This window comes from Prinia subflava, chromosome 4 (assembly GCF_021018805.1).
Source record: "Prinia subflava isolate CZ2003 ecotype Zambia chromosome 4, Cam_Psub_1.2, whole genome shotgun sequence".
NCBI classification, from domain to species: Eukaryota; Metazoa; Chordata; class Aves; order Passeriformes; family Cisticolidae; genus Prinia; species Prinia subflava.
In genome coordinates this window covers 52,055,717-52,077,908 of record NC_086250.1, presented here as the reverse complement: position 1 = coordinate 52,077,908, position 22,192 = coordinate 52,055,717, and the positions used below count along the sequence as shown (strand labels likewise).

The 22,192-nt window shown below is 41.1% G+C and overlaps 1 protein-coding gene across 3 annotated transcripts in view; it reads left to right on the top strand.

Annotated features, from left to right (window-relative positions):
• Positions 1–16,557: 16,557 nt before the first annotated feature.
• Positions 16,558–22,192, top strand: part of CADPS2 (calcium dependent secretion activator 2) — a 288,930-nt gene continuing 283,295 nt past the window's right edge. For all 3 annotated transcript variants that reach the window (XR_010080295.1, XM_063396763.1, XM_063396762.1), the window contains exon 1: positions 16,558–16,930. Coding sequence is in view for 2 of the 3 variants with exons in the window: in XM_063396763.1 (XP_063252833.1) it covers positions 16,607–16,930 (324 nt within the window). In the remaining variant the exon portion in view is untranslated. The remainder of the gene's footprint in view (positions 16,931–22,192) is intronic.

Here is a 22,192-nt window from a genome sequence, read left to right as displayed (position 1 = left end):
CTCACCTCTCCCAGCCACCTGCTCTGTCTGCTGCTCAGGGCACCCACCAGAACTGCAGGCTGGCCCAGGGATTGCAGAGCCACAGCAAGGAACCTGCAGGAATGGAGCTTGCTCCATCCTTGCCCCACAGGCAGATGCAGTCTCTCATTAAGGCAGGGCCAGGCACAGACAGCACTGCAGCCCAGGAGGGGGATGGTGTAAGTGATGGAATCTCATGGAAACTGGGAGGTGTCTCCCAGCTGCGGCCACAGTGGATACCCTGGGATTTATAGAGACACTGTAAAAGTGTGTAAAATACGTGCATCCAGCCTGGGTGCTGGATCCCTTAAGGATCCCTGCATCAGGAATGGGGGACAACATCTAAATATTCTTAATGGTATGGAACATGGTTGCTTGATTCATTACCTCCCTTTTATGTTCTGTCACAGAACCAGAGTTCAGATTTGTTTGTGCTGTTGCTGTTTCATGGGACTTAGTTTCTCAGGAGGTGACCTTTGCTCAAGGAACCTGTTCCTCGTGAGGCACTCTGATGTCTTTACCTGTCACAAAGACTATTAAATGCAAGCATCTATGGCTTTCATATTTATATTAGAATTAATTTTAGAAGTTACTTCTTTTTGTATGGCATTTATATATCTACTGAAAACACAGAATTTAGTCATCAGATATCCTGGAGATAGCTCCTTTACAAAACCATAAAATAAGTACATTCTAGAAGCACTTTACTTTTTTTTGTTTTCTTATTTTGATGATGGTATATATACAAAATAAACCAAGAATTCTGTCATGTCAAGATTATAATGGATGAGTTCCTGAGTTCATATTTTTTAACAGGTCTTCTTGGTCTTGAATTATCTTACAAGTTTCATAACATGAAAAAGATAAAGCCAAGGGGCAATTTGCCACTGTTTCACATCTATAGCTTTTACCCTGAAACCATGCTTGCCACTGAAACATTCCATCTTAGAAATGATGTGAGCACTTTGCTTTGTTGATGTGGTGTGCTACCTAATGTACCAAACGAATGAGGTATCAGGTGGCATTATAATAACACAGCACATCAGCAGAGTTAGCTGTCTCTGTGATCAGGCCTTGCATCATTACACCAGAAAGCAATCAAAAAGCTGCTGGAAACATGGTGCTGTAGGAAGGAAGAAAAAAATTCTGAAGCATCTTTAACAAGAATTCACAGAATTAAATTAAACTAGAATACACTGACATCTGCTACATGATACAAGGTACAAGTTCTAGCCTTACATTGTCATGTAATCCTTTGCAACTAATCCTAGAGCATCCCATAAATAATTTGGCATACAGTACATTTGCTTAGTATATGCATATTTTTAGCCTCCAGTTTATATTAGCTCCATTAAAGTAGCTTATGCTTCCCTCTTTTTTCCTGATCCTCTGAACTGGTTCAAGAATCAATTTACCTGCAGAGAGGGGTTATCATAAGACCACATAAAATTCAGAATGATATTTCAGGTTTTGATCAACAGCTTAATAACAAGGAGAAAAAAATTAAAAATATCTTTCTAGTTTGTATTGTACCCTTCACTAAAAGTATTGATATTTTTTTCAGTCTAGGGACTATGTCAGGAGTATAAGAAACAGGCTTTTCTCCATAGCATTTACATGTGAATTAAATCCATTAACCATCTGAAAAAAAGTTTCTCACCTTCTTTACTTAGTCCTTCTTACCTTCAATTACCTAAAGCAATTGGAGTTTCACTAGGTCTGGAATCAACAGGGTGATAGGTTTATCCAAAAAAGGCAAAGGAGGATGCAGTCTGCAGATATTATCATTCAGATCCTTCAAAAACAGATGGAAGATGCTATGAGTTTCTTATTGGCACATTCCATCTCCTAGACCATGCTGGATCAGCTCAGGTACACTGCTGAAACTAAGTGCTCTCTGTCTCAACCGCTAGAAATCATTCACAGTTTCCTTTTTTCCTTACTGCCCACAGCACTATGCTGCACTGAACCTATCTTTCCTTCTTCCTCTACTTCTGTGTTAGACATTTTGCATGTTGTGTCTTCCTTGATTCTTGTTTTCAGAGAGAAAAATTGACTCAGCCTATGTACAAGTAACTCCAGAAGTAAATGAGTAACTGAAAGCCACTGTACAGAAAAATGGAGATTGTCAGCTGATGGTTGATCTTGTCCTTGCACTCCTTCAGAGAAAAGAACAGGGAGAAAAAGGTACAGGCACACCTGGATGACTCAAGAAGGTAAAATTCCCAGTGCAACAAGGTCTTTAAAGTATCGCAGGGTCCTGGCTGAAACACACAGGGAATTGCTTGGATCTCAGGAGATGTGACAGCCTATTCCCTCTCTGACAGCCTCTTTTCCCTCCTGCTGTCAGCAGGCTGGCTGGCCTGGCAGCTCAGCCCTGCCTCTGCACTACAGCAGCCACGAGATGTGGTGAAAGACTATTACTGAGCTACAATCCACTGCCCAGCCTCCAGTGGCATAATGCTGTAACTCCAAAATCTCACAAAACTACGTGTTGGCTGCATAGGAAATCTCTGCTCTTGGGTGGCTATAATGTTTCAGATTCATTTCTCCCACAGTCTTTTCATGTTCTGGACAGATTTGTTCATTACCTTTAACAGCCAACTTACCTTTTTAGGCAGACACCCCAGAGCACTGGGTTTGGGGGTTTTTTCCCATTAAAGTAATGTCTAGATGAGTTCTTGCACCATCACTTACCTTTAGCAGAAAAGGAGGGAGTGAAACTCAGCTATGAAAGCAAGGTACTGACTGCTCATAACCTGAGCATAACTGATACTACTTTTCAGCTAGTTTTACACTTTTCAGGCTTGAACAAAAGTGCTGTGACTAATGTTTTAATACATGTAAATTAACATATTGGAGTGACTGGAAACTAACATTTGCAATATGTTTGCCAAAGAAATTGTTACCAACACAGCTTACAACAACCACTCTAAGCTACAATTGCAGCATAATTTTTATTTTTCAATGCAAATTACTCTGGTCAGATTTAAGATACAGCACCATCTTATGGATACTTCTTTATAGATTAATGAGTACAACTGGTTATCTGCTGGCAAAAATCTTTCTTTGCAAACAAAATTTAGCAGGGTAGAACTATCCATCACTGCATTTTTGTATATGGGAAAAGCCAGAATGAGCTCTGGAAATGGAAAAGAATATTGTTCCAACACACTCTGGAAAATCTTCCTTTTAACTACCATGTCTATGCTCAGGATGCCAACTATTCCCGCTACTGCAGTATCACAGATGTCAACAAGTACTAAAATTTCATGTAAGAGATACCATAATACTTGCTGTTAATTTCTTGAACATGTTCATAACACATATATTTAAATCTCGTTTTATTAGTCTCTGTTTCAGGGCCATTCATATGAAGTATGGTCAAATTTTCAAGATTTTTTACCTCAATTTTAAATAATAATGACTATCTCTGTAAGTTTTCTTTCCAGGAAAGTTTAAATTCATTCCCATTTTGATGATTCCAGAAATTCCAGAAGAAAGTCCAACAGAACAAAATCAAACTACATTCAAATAGTGAGAACCAGCAATTCTGTTTTCCAATTTAACAGCCCACTATTAAAGAGATCATTTAATTAAAGGAGGTGTGAATGTTCACTGTCATTTCATGCAATCTTAGTCATAAATGTCAAATAGAATCTTTTGTGAAAGTAAAAGCCAGACCTTATTTTTTTTCCTTTCATCAGCATTGAAAAAAAAATAAACTAATTAAATATATTTTTGCCATTTTTCACTTAGCAAGAAAAGCATTAGCTGAGTTTATTGCTTTGATTTTTAAAGTATTCAATTAAGCATTGAACCACTGAAAGCTTCAACTCATCAACAGTGACTGACTGCACAAACACTGATTCTCTTGACTAATTCAGATCTGATTATAGGTGAAAAAGCATATTATCACTTAAAAAAGAACAACCTACAATAAAGGTAGGTTATAATAACCAAAAATAATAGCCCGCCTCTTTGGGAGCCCATGTAAGTATGTGTTTCACCGTCAAAGTGAGGTTTTAGTCTCACCAAACTCAGCAGTCTAAAGTTTTGTAGGAACTTGCTTGACTACTTGCTTGCAAGTAAAATGAAGTACTTTCCTGAATGGTGGAAAAAATGTATGTAGGATTGATGGATGGATGGACGTGTGTGTATTGTACACAAATATTTTAAATTACATTACTGTTATCTAAAATACAGTCTAAAATTCTAGGTACTCTGCAACAATATAGTGCATATTGTTGTGATATCCTAGGGGCTGTGAAACATTAATTGATTTCTAGAATAATTTATATCTGGGATTTCATTTCTCAAGGAAGCATAGGCTTCAAAAATCCCATTAGACTGGATGTTTGCAACCTCCCTGAAATGTCACCACTGAGGGGTGAAGGAGAAAGGTTTTCTTTGTCTTAGGTCACTAAGAGTATTTTACTGCCTTCTCCCACACTGTCCTATCCCAGGCCTTTTATAGTTTTTTCTGATTTACGATAAATATCTTAAACTCCTCTGGAAACCGAGGGACGGCTACTGCAATATCCTGATAAAGATGTGGAGGCTTCACATTGAAGCAGTATGATCCTTACTTTACCTTTATGATCTTTATAATCAAAAGATCAGGCAAGCGCTGCTGGAGATCAAAAAATCCAGTTGCAAAACTTAGTAGCAATGAGTGGCAGGTAAATTTGGCATCATTTCTGCCATTCATTTTGTTAACTTTCCCTTTAGCACTAATCTGATGCCATTATTTAGCAACCATTCCCCAAAGGCTGTATTCCAAAGAACTGATTGCAACATGCAGGACAGCAAAAAGAAATTATATTTGTATTTGTTGTTTGCCTTTGGAATTAGCTTAGCACAAATATTTAAACACATTCTGTATGAAGAAAGTGTCACCTTCTACTTGTTTATCTATTGTGGGGACAAATATGTTTCAATAAACTTGCACTGAAGCACATGTTTTCATCTAGCACTCTACTATCTTCAAATAATTCTTTGTGGAAAAAATGGAATCAAACTAAAAAAAAATTAAAAATGTACTTAGTAAATGCCTACTTTACTTAAAATATCTATTAGATACATAAAAAGTTGAAAAAAATTATAAAATATTAGAATTGCCCATGAGGTGTCCCATGCAGGGCAAGGAGTTGGATTTGATCTTCATGAGTCCCTTCCAATTAAGCATATTGTTTGATTCTATAAATATGTTCCTACTTTAGATGCAAATGCAAGAATTACTTATCTGGCAAAGGTCTCCAGCACTCCTTTCAGCTACTACTAGGCAGAAATTTGGTAGTTTCAGAAAAATCATGTCAGGGCTTCATTCAAATCAAATCGAAGTCTTACCTGTCTTGATTTTTTAATGATTTTATGACAGCCTCCCTGACAGAGTCACCAGATGACAGAAGATGATAAAAGGCTGAAGAGCCAATGTGACATTATAAAAAGATGCATACAGCAAAGGCAGCAGTACCAAGCTCAAATTCTTGAGAGTCCAGGATTCCAAATCATCATATTGCCTTTGAAGTCACCAGATCTGGACAAAGCCAGACCCACATTGCACTCTTTTTAACTATGACAAGGCATTGGAGCACAACCACTTCCCTCCACAGGCAGAAGGACAGGGGGTTTTGGGAGGAGGTGGGGGAATATGAAAGCTGAATTCTCAATATATTAACTGCAGGTGATTAATTTGAAAATACCCAGATGCTGTTAAGATTGTAGCAAATGACGTGGACAATGCAACTTCACGTTTTAACCAAAAATTTCCTGGAAAAAGGTCACCTGTGAGAATAATGAACTGAACTGTATTAAAATTGCACTGAAACTGTACTAAAGCAACTAGATTGAAATCTCAGCTTCAGCTAACCCAAGGCATTCTGTTAGAAGACCAAGAGGCTGAGAGCATGAGAAGGCAGAACATTTTCAAATGATGATGGAGAGAAAAGAGTGCCTTGTCACTTCCATTTATGTGGTTTAAATTATTGTGCTGGTTCAAAATAAACTTAAAGAAATATTTTATCCAAATCTAGCCAAAGAATAGTAATTTTAAAAAAAAAGTGATTAAGAAATGTTTCCAGCTTGCTAGGTCTAAAAATATTCCCCTTCAGAAAGGCTATAAGAAGGTCTTTTAAAGGATAAATACAGACACTAACAAGACTTCTCTTATCACTGGATTAAAAATGACTATATTCTGGAATATCCAACTAGCAACTTCCTTGAAGTTCAAAGGCAAGGCAGAGTTTAAGAGCCTTTGAAAAACAAATGGCGAAAAGTTCACTGAAGAGAAAAAAGGGGCTATTTCTGTCAGCAGTGGACTTTGAATCAAGTCCTAACTTCTCAAGATTTACAAAACAAGGACAACTGGTATGATCAGAAAGCTTTTCAAAGGGTCATAATCACAGTGACAAGCTTTTTGCCCTTTCCAGAGCACAGCCCTTGGGTATACTTGGTGCAGCTGCCTCTATCTTGATTCTGTGCAACAAAATATGTAAGTTGTTTGCAAGGAATTCTTCTGGGAGATATATCAAATTCAAATTCATACAAAAGTATCTGAACAGATGATGACTGTCTGAGCACTTGAAAATGCAGATTTCAACCCTGAGAAGAGGGATTCTTTTTGTTTTGACCATATGCTGTGAAATGTCTGACAATGTGTTCAAACACTCTCTCCATCACCAAACAGAAAATTACCACATCTACAACTGCATAAGGGTTTGAATCAAGGTGGTTTCCTAACATGCAGTGGAAAGATATGGTCAGAATCACAAGGTTCCCTTGATATAATTTCAAACCCTTGAAGAAATTTCCATACAGTCTCATCATCCTTTTAGAATGGTTTGATTGAACAGTTGATCTTGCTTTGCCACCTAGGAGTATTTTCTTTACATGAATCACTGAGTTAATGACCCTCTGTACCATTTATTTCATTGTCCACAATCTGAGAAAACAAACACTGACTCTGACTGTTGTTCTAAACATTAGGGCCTGATTGTTTAAAGTTAATCTATTTTCTTTTCCAGAAGGATGATTCTGAACTCATCTGTCAGCGCAGTGCAGAATAGGGGCATGTTAAATGACAGGTCATTTCCACAACAAATGAAATGAAAGATACAAAAATGACATTGTCAGTCCACCGGAACTCCAACACCCACCTTAAAGGAAGAAAAATTCGTTTTAAGTGACTAGACTGAGACTGAATTCCAGAGTTCAGAACAAACAAGAAATAATTCTCCTAAACAATGCAGGCAGTCACCCATCATGATATTCAGTCATAGGTCCAATTCCTGGTAAGAGTCCAAACAAACTGCATTTTTGGATAATTTAGACTAATTATGTACACTGCCAGGGACCTGAGCACAGCCAGGAAACAAAATTATCAGGATAATAATACACTTAAAATATTTTAAAGTAGATGATATGCAAAACTGCAGATTTGCATAGTGAGAGTAGAAAGAATTAGAAAGGCTGAGCCCCTTCTGCATCCCTGTTATCCCTCTCTGCTCCTCACCCCTGCACCTTTCACAATCACAGAGCTGTTCTCACTGGCAATATCACTGCACCAAACCCTGCTTTGACTAGAGCAGGGCCACATTTCTGACAGAATGACACTGGTGGCTGCTCAGTTCATAGTGTTAGGAAAATGAGGTAGCTCTGCAGCTCTGCCACTGGAAATATTAAAGGGACAATTATATGTAATCTCATAAATTTTATCTGTTCAGCATGATGTGGTAAAACTGGCTTACCTCTGACATTGCCAGTTTGGGAAAAGTGTACTTTGAGTGTATCCATTGCCCATGCAGGAAGACTAAGGGGTCATGTAGCCCACAGAAAGCTGAGCAGGTGGTAGATATTTCCTTTTTATTAAAAAACACACACACACACAAAACAAATAAACAAACAAACAAACAACCCCACAACCCCCCCCAAAAAACCCCCAAAACCACCACCAACAACAACAACAAAAAAAACCCCCACAAAAACCCACAAAAAACCCCCCAAAAAACCAACCAACCAAACAAAATCCCCAAATCCCCACACAAAAAAACCCCACCACTTTTATAAATAGGGAAAGAAGAAATGGTTTTCCATGTTTGCTGCAGACAGGTGAGACTAATATGTTTAAATTGCTCATGGAAATGGTATAGATTTTAGTGACTCTGAGCTCATTACTGGCAAGAGGCTGAAAACTCCTGCTCTTTCTCTTGCTCACAGTATCTCCCAGTCATTGCCTCCTCTTGTTTCTGTTGTCCTCTTCACAGGACTGGAACCAAGCTCCACGGCAATGCTGAAGGGAGAAGAAAAATGAGGTGTTTGGTTTCCTCTGCTCCGGCCCAAAAAGTGCCACAAGTTCTGACCAGGATCCTGCCCTGCAGTGCTTCCTGGAAGGGGCATGGAGCTTGGATGACTTGCCTCCCTGAAAATGCATCCTGTGCTTCCTTCTCCTTGCCCAGGTATCAAGTGGAGAACCAGATCATGATCCCTTTGAAAGTGCCTGTTCCCTTCAGCATAAAAAGATGGACACCACGTTGTATTTTTTCAGATGAACCCATTTTGCACCAGACAGATTCCTCTCAGGGTCTTTCCCTCCTACACAGGGAGAGTTCTTAAGGTCCACCCTTGTCTTGACTGAGCAGAACAGCTCCAACAGGAAAGGGAGCGGAGTCAAAGTGTTTTTGTCCTCCTGCATGCCCAGGAGTTGAGTAAACACAGTGCAGGGTGAGGAGGGACAGAGGTTGGGATCTTTGGAAAATCAATAACACAGGCTAGGCTGCATGACACAAGTTTCGAGAATGGGAGGCTTGGGGTGACATTAAGACAAGTTCTATGAATTGAAAAAGTTCAATGTTGGCATGATTTGCCTAGGAAAATTAAATTCTACAAGGTACTAAGCAAAGGTTAGACAAGCATCAGTCACAAATTACTTAGGTGTAGCAGATCTTATTTTGGAGCAGAAATACAATCCCTTACTTACTTACTTCTTAAGTTCCTTTCCAAGTCTACTTTCTATTATTGTTTTTAGAACCAAAAAGGGCTTAAGCAAGCATATTCCTCTGGAGATTCCAGAGGATTCCATGGAACTCACTAGCTGCATCTGGTGACATCACAAGTGCAGCATGTCCTATAAAGGGTACCACAATGCACTGTGTTGCTGGAAAGACTCCACAGCACTCACAACAGTGAGTCCTGTGTCATCTGGGCTTGCTAAGAAACCAGGTATTTTAGAAAGCAGTAACAGTCCCTGGTAATGATACCTGTGTGTTAATGATAACAGCCACCTGAAAGTATGGATGTATTATGGCTATGCCATAATGGCTCTGTGCATTCCTTGATGTTGTTAATTCAGAAGTTCACTAACCTATAACACGACTAATTTTAAGATTTTCACTGGCATTATCAAGCTAATGGGACAATAGACTCTGTGGTGTACATGGTCCTAACATCCTTGCCAATAAGGCAGGTTTGGAGGTAGAGAGGTTTCTTCCAGATAGAAGCATTCCTTTAAAAAAATGAATTTGGATATTTTTTTAGGATTTTAAAGGAGATATTTGTGTAATTTTTCAACACCACATGTAAAAATCAAATTGCCTTAAGTATTTGAGCTTAAAGTGAAGAGAACACTAACTTTCAGACACAAGGCTACCCTGAAACAAATTAATTCAAAAATCTCCATTTTATAGAATAGCTTTTAGTACTGTCATGATGTGACACAAATTTTAATATGTCCTCTTAGTGATAACCTACTCTTTACATAGCTGCCACACAGCTTGTGAGTAATGCAGTACCACCAAAACGTCAGAGCAGGGCACATGATTAGCATTTTCTCATATGTTTCTGTGCATTACATACATATGCATGAACTAAACATGAGCTAAAAACCTGGGACCTAAGTGTGGAAGCACTTGGATCTACCCGAGGTTTTTCTCTTTATATGAATAAATTCCTGCCATCACTTACGCTGGTCAGCTGCTCCTGAGGACTTAGCTGTGGATTTTCGGGGCAGATAGTACAAAAAGATTCTTCACATGGAGGGTGTTTGGACACTGGAATGGGTTCTCCAGGGAAGTGGTCACAGCACCAAGCCTACCAGAGTTCAGGAAGCCTTTGCACAATGCTCTCAGGCACATGGTGTGACTCCTGGGGGTGGTGTTGTGCAGGGCCAGGGTTGGATGATCCTTGTGGGTCCCTTCCAACACAGCATATTCTGTTTTTCTGTGAATTTGTGAACTGAGGAGACCATGGGAATTTCTCCTAAGGGCTAGGAAAGCTAGTTAGGAATCAAGCACGTGGATGCTCTTTGATCCTCCCTATGCTCCTGTCTGAGACTTATCTAAATCATGAGCACTGGCATCAAGTTCTGACATGCCAAAAAGAAATATCAGGGCATAAAAGCCATTTTGTTTAATGATTACTCAGAGAGAGTCAGATCAAATGGAATAGTTTGGGAGGAATGCTGTCCCAAACTCAGCAATTCTGGTACACATCAGTGGAGCAAAGGAGTTTAAGTAGAAGAAGAATACATTGTATGCAAATGCAACTTGTTATGAACAAGAAAGACTTTTAAGCAGAGTAGCAGTGTGATGGTGCTGCAAGACTGCAACTTCTCCATCTTCTAAGCCTCTGAATGCTCCACAACTTACTTGTTTGGTTGAGAGGACCAAAGAAATAAATCCCATCTTTTCAGGCAGAGAGAAAGACAGAATGAAGCTGTCTGAATATTTATGCACAGTCCCACAACCTGTAATGTGCTGTAGTGAGGACCCACCACAAAGTAAATCTGTGGCAAGCCTGGTTTTCAAGGAAAACTCTATTTTGTCAACAAAAGTTGAAGAGGAGCTCTGTTCCTTGCAAGTCAGTCATTACTATTATCCATTATTTGTATGTTCAACACCACAATGTCTAGCAATTTCTTTCTACAAATTCCCATCCAAATACTTGACTCTGCATAGAACACCTGAAATTAATAGAGAGGTATCATCTGACATGCCTCTGGACATTTCATTCCTGAAATGACATGAATTTATATTATATTCCAGAAATGAAACCAGCAGAACTTTTAGCCACCTCCCACAAACTCTTCACAAAGGATTAAATTAGTCTTTTATGGAAAAGCTGCAGGATTGGAAAACGTATCAGTTATGCACAAACTTCTCATACCATAGAGGTGAGCACTACAGTGGCAATAGTACACGAATGCTGATAAATTTGTTTTTCTGAAGATCTATTGTACACAGATCTGAAAAGAATGTAAGCTCTTTTGAAATTTCAAGCTTATATTCTTCCAAGCAGATTGTAAATCCACATTAACAATACCATAGGCCCCTAGAGCATCTTTATTAGGTGTTTAAAGCTCATACATACAAATGTACAACAGTGTCAACAAATGCCTTCAGAAGCAGTAAGCAAGAACACAAAAACAACGCATGCTCAACTTAAGCATCTTATCATTAAAAAAAGAAATCCCCTAAATAATGAATGTTTTTCTACTTTACGTTTAGGTTTTGTACTTTTGAGGAAGTTTCCTGTCATGCTTTCCAGTTTTTCTCCACGAGTTCATGGAGAACAAAGGAGGGCACAGTGGGTAAGGGAAAGGATGAAGCAGTACTTCACCCACCACTATGGTATATTCTCATGAAAAACCAATTAGAAAGCACCCTAGAAACATCACTGTCATGTCTGGCTTTGGCTATCACCTGCTTACAAATAACATGAGGTGAGATTAATGCTTAATCACATGGTTTGGTAGTCCAAAACATTAGAGAAAAATAGTACAAGAAGTGTAGCTAGGCATGAAGCTAAAACTCATTGCTGAGCCTCAAAATAATTATGAATGTTATGACCAAAAGATAGTTACAGGTGAATTACAAGGCACTGATTCTCTACTAGCAAATTGTTACTGAGCATAAATACATTCTTATATGCCTTAACTTTAGCCAAATGTTTTCTCAAATGAAGGATTTGAAAACATAGCTATAATTTTTATACCTTGGGAAGAAATCCTAAATCAGTTCAAAACTGATTTTTTCCCCACTAGCTATTTTATTGCTTCTTTTATCCCCTAAATAGCAAACCCTAACAATCATATCGTCATTTCACTGCCATATAAAAAAGAACAATCCACTTCTTAACACCATTTTGTTTAGACTAATATATTCTACAAACTAAGTAAGGCAGAATATATATCTAGGCAGCAAAAATGCACTTGAATGAGTGTGATTGTATATAAATCTGTGCTGAGGTTGGAAAAAAAATGAAGAGTAAATAAAAATAAAATTTTTAGTTTTAGTTAAATTTTCTTAATGAAAACTAATGATTGACTTTTCATTGCTGTGGCTGGATTTTTTAAGGTTTCTAAGTATTTGAATATAAATATTATGCATTGATATATGTGCACTCAACCAGCTGAGCATTTGAACATAAGCATCTGAGGAATTCGGGACAAGTTCTGACTGATTCCTAGAAGACTGATACCACCATTTTTTGATGATAGCATTATCAGTGAAGTACAAAAAGGGCTCCTGAAAGGTAGCTTTTGTGCTCTGCAGAAATGTCTAAAATATATATTTGAACAATATACTCTACATTTAAATGTACCAGATAAAAAGTAGCACCAAGAATCAACATGAGATTGGAAGCAAAAATGCAAATAATATTAGAAAAGAGAAGCTTTCCAGAACAGAAATACACAAGATCAAATAAAGGGTTGTGATCCAAGTAGCTGCAGAAGGTGAGAGTTTTCATCCTAAGCTGTTAGATATGCTGATAGATATTGTCAATTCATTTTACCAATGTACCCAATTCCAAGCTGAGAACATTCTATTTTGAGCCTGGTCTGATGGAAAACAAAATCTAAATTGTTTCTAAATTTCATCTCTTTCCCCAAAGGAGATAAGGGGGGAAAAAAGCTGAGGCCTGAAAGCAGTGCATAAGACTTTTGCTGACTGCTAGAGCTCCTTTGCATGCAGCTCTAGGCAAGACACTGATGTTTTAAGTAGTGAAAGGGAGCAAAAGATAGCACCCCTATCTTCAGTAATGACTAGAAGAAAGGAATAAAGAATAAAAGAACTACAAACCAGTCACCTCACTTTGATTCCTGGGAAAATCATGGAACAAATAACTCTGGAAACTGTTTCCAAACATATTCAAAATTTTCTACTGATGGGATAGCCATCATAGCATGGGTCTATGGGGGAGAAATTATGCTTGAGCAACATGATAGGCTTCCATGACTTAGCAACTCACTTGTGGATGAGCAGAAAGCAGTGGATGTTGTCTATCTTGACTTAAACCAGGCTTTCAACACTGCCTCTTCCCACAGCACTCTCACAGACAAACTGATGAAGTGCAGGCTAGCTAGGTGGGAACACTAAGCTGCCTGGCCTAAAGGTTTAGGCAGGTGATCACTGACACAAAGATCACCTGAAAGCCCATCAGTAGTGCTGTACCCAGGGATTGATACTGTGATCAATACCATTTAACCCCTCCGTTAATGATGGGACAGAGCACACCCTCTGACAGTTTGCACACACCATGAACTTGGGATGAGTAGTTGATACACTACACAATTGTGTGACTGCTCAGGTTGTGTGACTCAACAAGCTGGAGAAAATGGCATACAGGAATCTCAAGAAACTCAGCAAAGGGAATTGTGAAGTCCTGCACCTAAAGGATGAAAACCTCCATGACTCAGTGCAGGCTGGGGGCTGGCTTCTGAAAGCAGCTTTTCAGAAAGATTTAAATTTTGTTGGACACCATGCTGAACATGAGCCAGCAATGCACCCTTGAAGCAAGGAAGGCAAACAGCATCCTGGGCTGCGTTAGAATGAGTGCCACCAGCAGATCAAGGGTATGATCTTTCTCCTCTCCTCAGCACTGGAGAGGCCACATCTAGAGTGCTGGGCTCCATGATACATGAGGAACATGGACATGAAGAAGCAAGAAAAAAGTCAGGAAGGTGATTAATGATTTGGAGCATGTAAGTTATGTGGAGAGGCTGAGAAAGCTGAGATAGTTTAATGTGGAAAAGAGGAGGCTCAGGGGAATCTTATCAATTTATAAATACCTGATGGAGGTGAATAAAGAACACAGAGCAAGACACTTCTCAGTGATGCCCTGGAAAGGATAAGAAGTAATGGGCGCAAAATGAAATACAGGAAATTAATTCTGCTTAGACAAAGGACAAAGTGCCTTTTTTTTTTTTTTTTTTTTCCCAGTCAAGAATGGGCATGAATTGCCCAGAGAGATTGTGGAGTCTCCATCCTTGCAGATGTTCAAAACCTAATTGGACTCAGCCCTGGGCAATCTGCTTGAGGTGACACTGCTCCACCGGGTGGACTAGATGAGCTCAGAAAGCTCCTGCCCATCTTTACAATTCTAATACAAAGTGTGAAAAAAAGTAAGAGAGACATCTCCTCTCCATAAATGCTCAGGCAGCCAGTGGAGCAATCTTTTCTAATAGGAAGAGTGATGTAATCTAATATATTACAACATGATCATCCTGGCCTTAATGCAGTAGTAGTTCAGAGATGACACTATGGGAGTGAGCCATTAGATTTAAAACTGTTTGGGACCTGACTGCTTTAAAGTTTCACAGAATTCATATCCCATTTTGTGCTTTGCGTATCTTTAGTGGCAAGATTTTTGTAGAGTTACTTTGTTTTTATTTGCTATGAGAATGAGAACAAGTATTTGCAAAAGGCATCCAGAAATCTGAGTGGAAATTGTATTCCTCTTAGTGAAAAAGTCATTTACAGTAACCATATTTTTTATGGAACTACCCCTTATCTGCTACAGGACTACCACTACTTGCCATAGAGACACAAGCACTAGCACATGATTGATGATGGTGGTCCAACAAAAATTGGCTTTAGCAATTACTGTGCTGAGGAAATGTGACAAGAGATGTTCAATAGGTTGACATTTATGCTTTTCCCTGACTACTTTTCTGCACTTCCATAGATTTTTGCCTTCTACTGTTAGTTAAGGTTAAGGACACAAGTCACCCATAAAAATAGCCCACCTCTTTCTGTACGACTGCTACACTTTGCTCCCAGAGTGTGAAGAAAGCCAGTGTGCTTGTTAGCACGACTCTCCCTCAGTGTTCCCCTCATTCCCCTGGTACAGATCCAGACGCAGAAGAACTCAGACTCTCAATGCCTAATGCTGCCATCTAGCTAATAGTGGCTGCCCACAGCAGGAGGAATTTCACCTTCTGAGTTGGTTCTCTAGGGAGGGAACTGACAGCTTTAAAGGTCCTTTCCTATATTTGCAGCACCAGGCGCCTCAAAATATTGATGACAGACTAAAGTCCTTCACCACTCTAAACCCAGCTTAGTTCATACAGTGAGAATCGGGTTGGGTGCCTGAGTTTATTTTCATACAGGGCTTTGAAAACTTGCCATTGCTAATGAGCAGGGCCTGGACAGTGTGGACACAGCCTCAGCTGCCATTGTTTTAGAGCTGCATACAGTCATGGCGTTTCTGTCCACACCTCCAGCCTTTGTCGTCCTAGCCCGTGATTCTTCTTTGTTCAGTAGTTCCTTTGTCCTCCCTGGTACCAGCCCCATCACCTGTGGGTATGTAGGGAATGAGAGAAGGACTTGTTGATCCACACGGAATCTGATGTCCCTCCCCCCGGCCTGCCTTTCCAGGAGGCCCCGATTAGACTCCAGAAATTCGGCTCTTCCATGGTGAAGCCTTTCTTGTTTCATTTTAGTGAGAACTATGGTAGGCTTTTGTATGGTTCTCACAGCCTTAACTATGACAACAACCACGGAGACTATGCACCTGTCTGGATCAGCAGATAGTCCAGAAAAACGATTTCAGAGAGATGTGGACTACCTATTTGTGGCTGCAAGCTCTCAACAGAAGTAACCTTCGAGAGCAATGTACACTTCAGCATCAGCCCATCCGCCACCTCAGAAACGCACGGCTTCGGTGGCTTCCTTTTCTGGGGCCATTTGGGATGCCCCTCGTTCCCCACCTATACTTGGCAGAGGATGCCGGCGAGGCTCGGGGCCGGCGGCGAGCACAGCCCTCGCTCTGCCCTTGCAGCAAGCAGTCCCGCCGTGTGTCCGAGCCGGCCGGCGAGCGGCGGGCGCGCCTCCCACGCTGGCCGGGACCGGGGCAGGGAGCGCCGCAGCAGCGCTGCCAGGGCCGGCAGGGCCCGAGCACCGCTGAGGGCTCCTCGGCCGCGGCTGTCCCCGTGGGTAGGAGCAGGCAGCCGAGCCGAGCCGAGCCGAGCCGAGCCGTGCGCTGGCAGGTGCGGTGTCACGGCAGCCCCGGCGCAGCCCGCCCGGCCCCGTCCCGGACACTCGCGGGCCGCCGCGCTCGCCGGGCGGGCGGAGATGTTAGCCCGGCCCCAGGCCCGCCTCTGCTCCGCCGGGAGCCGCTCGGAGCAATTCCCACGGCAACCCAGGCTCGACCCCTTTGCCAAACCCCGCCTCTGCTCCCCGCCCCGCCGCTCCCGCCCGGCGGCCGCCGGCGGTCGGAAACAGTCCGTGTGTAAACTCGACGTGTCCGGAAAGGTGCGCGTCGCTCTCCGCCTCGCTCCGTGCCCGGCCGCGGGGCGCGCCCGCCGAGAGCCATGCTGGACCCTTCCTCCAGCGAGGAGGAGTCCGATGAGCTGCTGGAAGAGGAGCGGCGGGACGTGCTGGTGGCGGCGGGCGGCGGCTCGCCGCGCTCGCTGCCGCCGGCGCCCCGGGACTCGCGGGGCAGGGAGGCCGGGGGGGCACGGGCGGCCAGCCCCAGCCCTTCGGTGCTGAGCGAGGGCCGGGAGGAGCAGGAGCGCCTGCAGCGAGAGGAGCGGGAGAAGCGGCTCCGGCTGCAGCTCTACGTGTTCATCGCGAGGTGCATCGCGCACCCCTTCAACGCCAAGCAGCCCACGGACATGGCCCGGCGGCAGCAGAAGGTGAGCCCCCGCCTCCCCGCTGCCCTGCCCCGCCGTGTGCGCTCGCCCCCGCGGGCCGTCCCGCTCGCCGCGCCCGGCGCTCCGGCCCGCAACAGGTTGAGGGGGCCGCGGCTCCGGCCGGCACGGCGCTGCCCGGGCGGCTGCTGCAGCGCTGGGTGTCAGCGCCTTGCCCCAAACACACCCTGTGTCTAGAGATCATCAGTCACCAGGGGGGAAGTCGCTTAAGTTTTTAGAGTTGCGCTCGAAGTCGCCGTGCCAAGGGCACAGGAGCGCAGGGAGCGGGCAAGGAGATATTCCTGCCGTGGAGGAGATATTCGTGCTTCTCCGGCGGCGCCTGATGGGTGAAACTAAACCTTCCAGAGGTGCCTCCTGCGAGTCGCGTTCTGACCGTCCGTACCCAACCCGAGCAAATTAAGCCATAAAGTACAGGTGAACGAGAAAACTGTTTTGTTTCATGAATTATTGAGTGTGCTCTCTGTACATAGAAGCAAACGACATGCATGTTTGTGGTGAGAATGACCTTCTAATGAGGGTTGACCTAAGTTATTCTCTGTGTCTTGTACATTAAAAACAAGCTTTTGAGAACTGGCAGGTGGTAGGTAGGTATTTATGCTTATTCTCTTTTAATTTTGAGCTATTGAATAAGTAGAATACCTAAAGTTTTGGATTAAGGCACTACATTTCCAGATCACCACTTAAAAGCTCAGTTCTTGAAATGTTTGGTCTAAAAAATTGGTTTTTTACTTTCAGTTCTGTAAGCAAACAAACTAATCCAAAACAAACAACCAAAATCCCCACTACATTGCTTTCCAGAGGGATAGTGATAGGACACAAAATTTATTTAATTCTACTTGACTTTTATGATCTTGATACTTCCATATGTCTAACGTTTTGTAAAATCCAATACTAAATGTTTTGGGGTATCTGAAATATGCCTGCTATAGGTAACTGTGTTTAATGAATTCTCAGACAAGTTCATGTGGCAACATGGTAGTAAAAATAAGATTGTTTCTGGAAGATTATTTTGTTTTTATTCAGTGTTAAGTACTTAAACTCTAGAGCCTGAATAGAGACATCTTGTAAGCAGAAAGCCAAAGAAAATCTGAAATAAAAATTTTCAGCCTACTAGAAATTCCCTAGCCCAACACAGAATCATCACAGAAATTATATTTTGAAGAGACATCTGGATCCCTCTGAGTGTGACTTCCCACTGGACAAAGCCAAAGCAGACTTGATGTAGTGTTTCTCTCAATCTAGGTTCAAGCAGGAGTCTCAGAAGCCTCCAGGGATGAGATCTCACAACCTGTGTGACCTGCTGCATTGCCCTCCTCTTGATTAAATGTTCCTAATCAGCTTCCAAGTTGCAGCTTGTGGCTATCAATTGCAGAAGATACTGAGCATTTAGAAGTTCTCACTGATCTAAGTCACTAAGAATAGAAACTGTTTTAAAAATAACTGCTGTATTAATGATTTTTATTAATAAAATATATAAAAAGAGATTACTGATGTGCAGCAAATGCAGAAATAAAACTGTTGTGGATTTAACTATGAGCAAGGAACAGACTGATTGACAAAATTGACTTGGTACCTAAAATTAAATATTGCTCTTGCTAATTACTGGTTTTAAGTGAGCTCTGGATTTTGCATTAATTGCAGTACGTACAAAGAGACTTTTGTCATATTTAGGAATTTAGCTGCAGAACAAGGATGACTTATCTTTTCCTGGTCAAGAAATAGTGTTTTTAAATAAGACATAACACAAAAAAGAATTCTTTCTAGAAGTTGTGCTTCTGTCTAGATGTCATGAAATGCACATAACCATCCTTCCTCTTACTTGACAATTTTGTATATATTACCCAGTTAGTTATTGCATGTCGGGTAATGGAACAGGTCATGAGTTTTGAGAGTTCAGAAAACCTGCTTTGATAGTTTGGGGTTGCCGAGAGCTGTATGAAGGAGCCCTCTTTTATGTCTAATTTCTTTTCTCTGTGCTGCACGGTGGCCCCATGTCAGCTTTGGGAATGAGAGTACAACCACCTGTCTTAAACCGTGTCCTGAAGGAAGACACTTTTGGAAGTGTGACAGCTGGTCTGAGAAGAGATGACTGAGAGAGAGCCTTTTCAATGTATATGAGTGTCTGAAGGGAGGATGTCAAGAGGATGCTCTCCTTAGTGGTGCAAAGTAGTAAGACAGGAGACAGTGGGCAGAAATAGATGCACAGAAGTTGCACCTGAATATGAGAAAGAACTTCTTTACTGTACTGGTGGTTGCACACAGGAACAGATTGCCCAGAGAGGCTGTGGAGTCTCCCTGACTGGAGATTACTCAAGAACCATCTGGACGCAGTCCTGTGCCATGTGCTCTGGGACGTCCCTGCTTAACAGCGAGGTTGGAGCAGATGACCCACTGTTGCCCCTTCCAACCTGACCCATTGTGTGATTCTGTGATTTATATTCTATGGGATAAAAGTCATATTTCCTGAATTAATTTCCTGTCTGCCAAGATAGGATACACATATGGCTGTTCTTGATCTCCTGCTCTTTTGCTTCAGTTCTGACTGGTGTGACAGCACGTGGCTGGCTGTCCACTGCCGGTTGGAGTGAGGTTCCTTACCTGTGTTATGTAACTGGAGCTGTTAGCTACAGCATGCCCTGTCCATCATCAGTTATCCAAGGTATGGGTTTGAATGAGAACCTGTGATGCTGTGTGGTTTCAGCTCCCTGCCTCTTCCTGCTTGTGAACTCTTTGTAGTGCTTTTGCACCAGCAAAATTTCAGATAACCTAAGAATAGTATCCACCCTGCTTAAGAGCAGAAGTAATTTGTTCTTTCTGCCAGTTCATTTGGCATATTGCTGAGCAAATATTGAGGAATGCAGTTTGCTTCCTTTTTAATGTGGAACATATTATCCAGTAAGGGAATGAGATGGAATTCACATATCAAATGCCTTCAGCTGCATTGTAATATCAGTAAGGAAATGGGTTACAGTATGGCTGGCTTTTTATGTTCTTGCTTTAGTATCAGATTAAAATGTACTATATGGTATCTTGAAACCACCATACTTAATGGACTGTGTTATACTAATTAAAGAATTCTGAATTCAGGCAGTGTTTCACTCCTGTGTTGTCCTTTCTTCTTCCTTCTTTCTTCTTGCAAAATAAAATTATCTCTGCTGTGTTGTTATAGATAAGATTAATTAAAAAAGAAAATCAAACTTTAAAAAACCCAAGAACTATCATAATTCACCAGAGTCCATCAATTCCCCTAACTCTCTTTTAATGACAAATTCAATGCAATTTAGCCCAGGGTTTGCTGAATCACATACTTTAATAATATGGATGCTTTTTTTTTTTTTTTTCTTAGTGTCCAGGATGGATATGTGATAGAAATACTCTTTTTTAACTGTTCAGAGTTAGTTGATGACCTACTATTATACCCTACCTTACTTTGGTTGCTGGTAGATTTTGATAGCAAAGGGGGAATAATCAAATATTGGAGGTGTGGAACTGAAGCATAATGTTATTTTTGAAGTGGGGTAGCATGTCCTGATGAAGATGGAGTTAGCTCTACAGAAAAGAGCTAGTACGTATTTAGTAACATAGTTTCAATAGATATTTGTGAACATTTAGTATCCACCTTGCAGAGAAATATTGATGCGTCAATGCATTACATTTTGTTCTTTTATAAAGCAAATTTTGTCTGTCCCTGGTTTAAAGAGACTCACTTTTGTAGTTAGCACTTTTTATGAGTCCCCTTGAACGTATTTCACCATTTTTTTCCTCTGCCTCTTCACACCTTATTTCTAGTCCCAACAAAAGAGAAGACAATTGTTAACTAAGCCCAATCCTCTTTCTTCTGTTCTCCTACCCCAGCCAAACCAATGCAAACTGCAGATAGAATTTAGGTTGCGAAAGAAATTCACTTGTGACTGTCTTCCATCAAGAGAAAGTGGTGTATGTGAACATATCTTACATATATGAGTACATATGTACTGAGTCAGTGATTAGATGATGGCCCTGGTAACTGCTGTTCATACTGATCAGTTCTACACACACATGTACCCACTCGGCTGTACTCAGCAAGTGTGTGCCAAAGGCAGGTTCTGTATCTGGGAGATGAATCAGAGTTAAAGTTCCTGGGAAAGGAAGGGACAGCAAAGTGCTACAATTAACTAGCCCAAAAAAAAAGGTGTTCTTCCTGTGTTTTTCAACATTTTAAATTTACTTGAGTAATCAAGTGGCCGCACAGAAATCCAAGACTAAGGGAGAAGGAACACTCCCAGGCTAAACAAGATTTTGTAATGCATGAAAGGCTTAGTACATCAAAGCTGATAATTCAAGTCTTGCTTTCATAGGTGATAGGTATTAGAAGTAATTGATCTGGCAATGTAGAATTCATAACTGGGTGAGTTTACTTCCTGAATACTTGATGACCTATTTTTCTTCCATTCCTTCTCTCCCATCCAGCTACTAAATCTTGAGTAGATCAAAACCATTGACTTCTAGCTAATTCTCAAAAGTAGCAGCAGTAATAATGAGGAATTTATTTTCACCTGAATTTTGTGCATTCATTCTTTCCTCTTTCTTGGACTTTTATCTGTAAAGAAGTTTATAATGATACGTATTCACTACATAGTACTATCAGGAAATGATGATTATGGGGATAGACTTCATTCTCTCGATTGCAATTTTATTCCCAATGTTTGCATTCCTTCTGGCTCATGCCTTATATCTCCTTACTTTTGAGCTGATGATAGGTATCTGCTTATTTATTGGCTAAGCATGTTTTGGGTAAGAAAAACTGTCTCTTGGCCTCTGAACATATTTCATTAGATGTTGCTTTCTCCACTGCTAAGATAGCAATTAGAATACATCCAAAACCATTGTTTTCAGAAACTAGACACATTTCGGAGAAAAAACATAGCTATAAAACTTGTTAATCTGGTCAAAATTCTGCTGAAGATCTTTCTAGGAACATGTCTTCCAATTCTACCTTCATTGTTTCCTTTACAAACTTCAGTTCTTTTTGTGGTGTTATAGAAAGTAATTTTAAATCAAGTTTATTGCCTTATTTTTCCTCATAACGCCTTGTCATCATGCTCTAAGTTGTGTAGAGTTATTATTTTTAGTCAAGTGAGTATAGAGAGTTCTGGTAAATCTTGTCAAAACCCACAATATGGTAGCCTACCGACCTCTATACCTGTTGAGACAAGATATTCACAAATAGATCTCTCTAACCCTGTGAGAACCAGCTGTTGGAGGAAG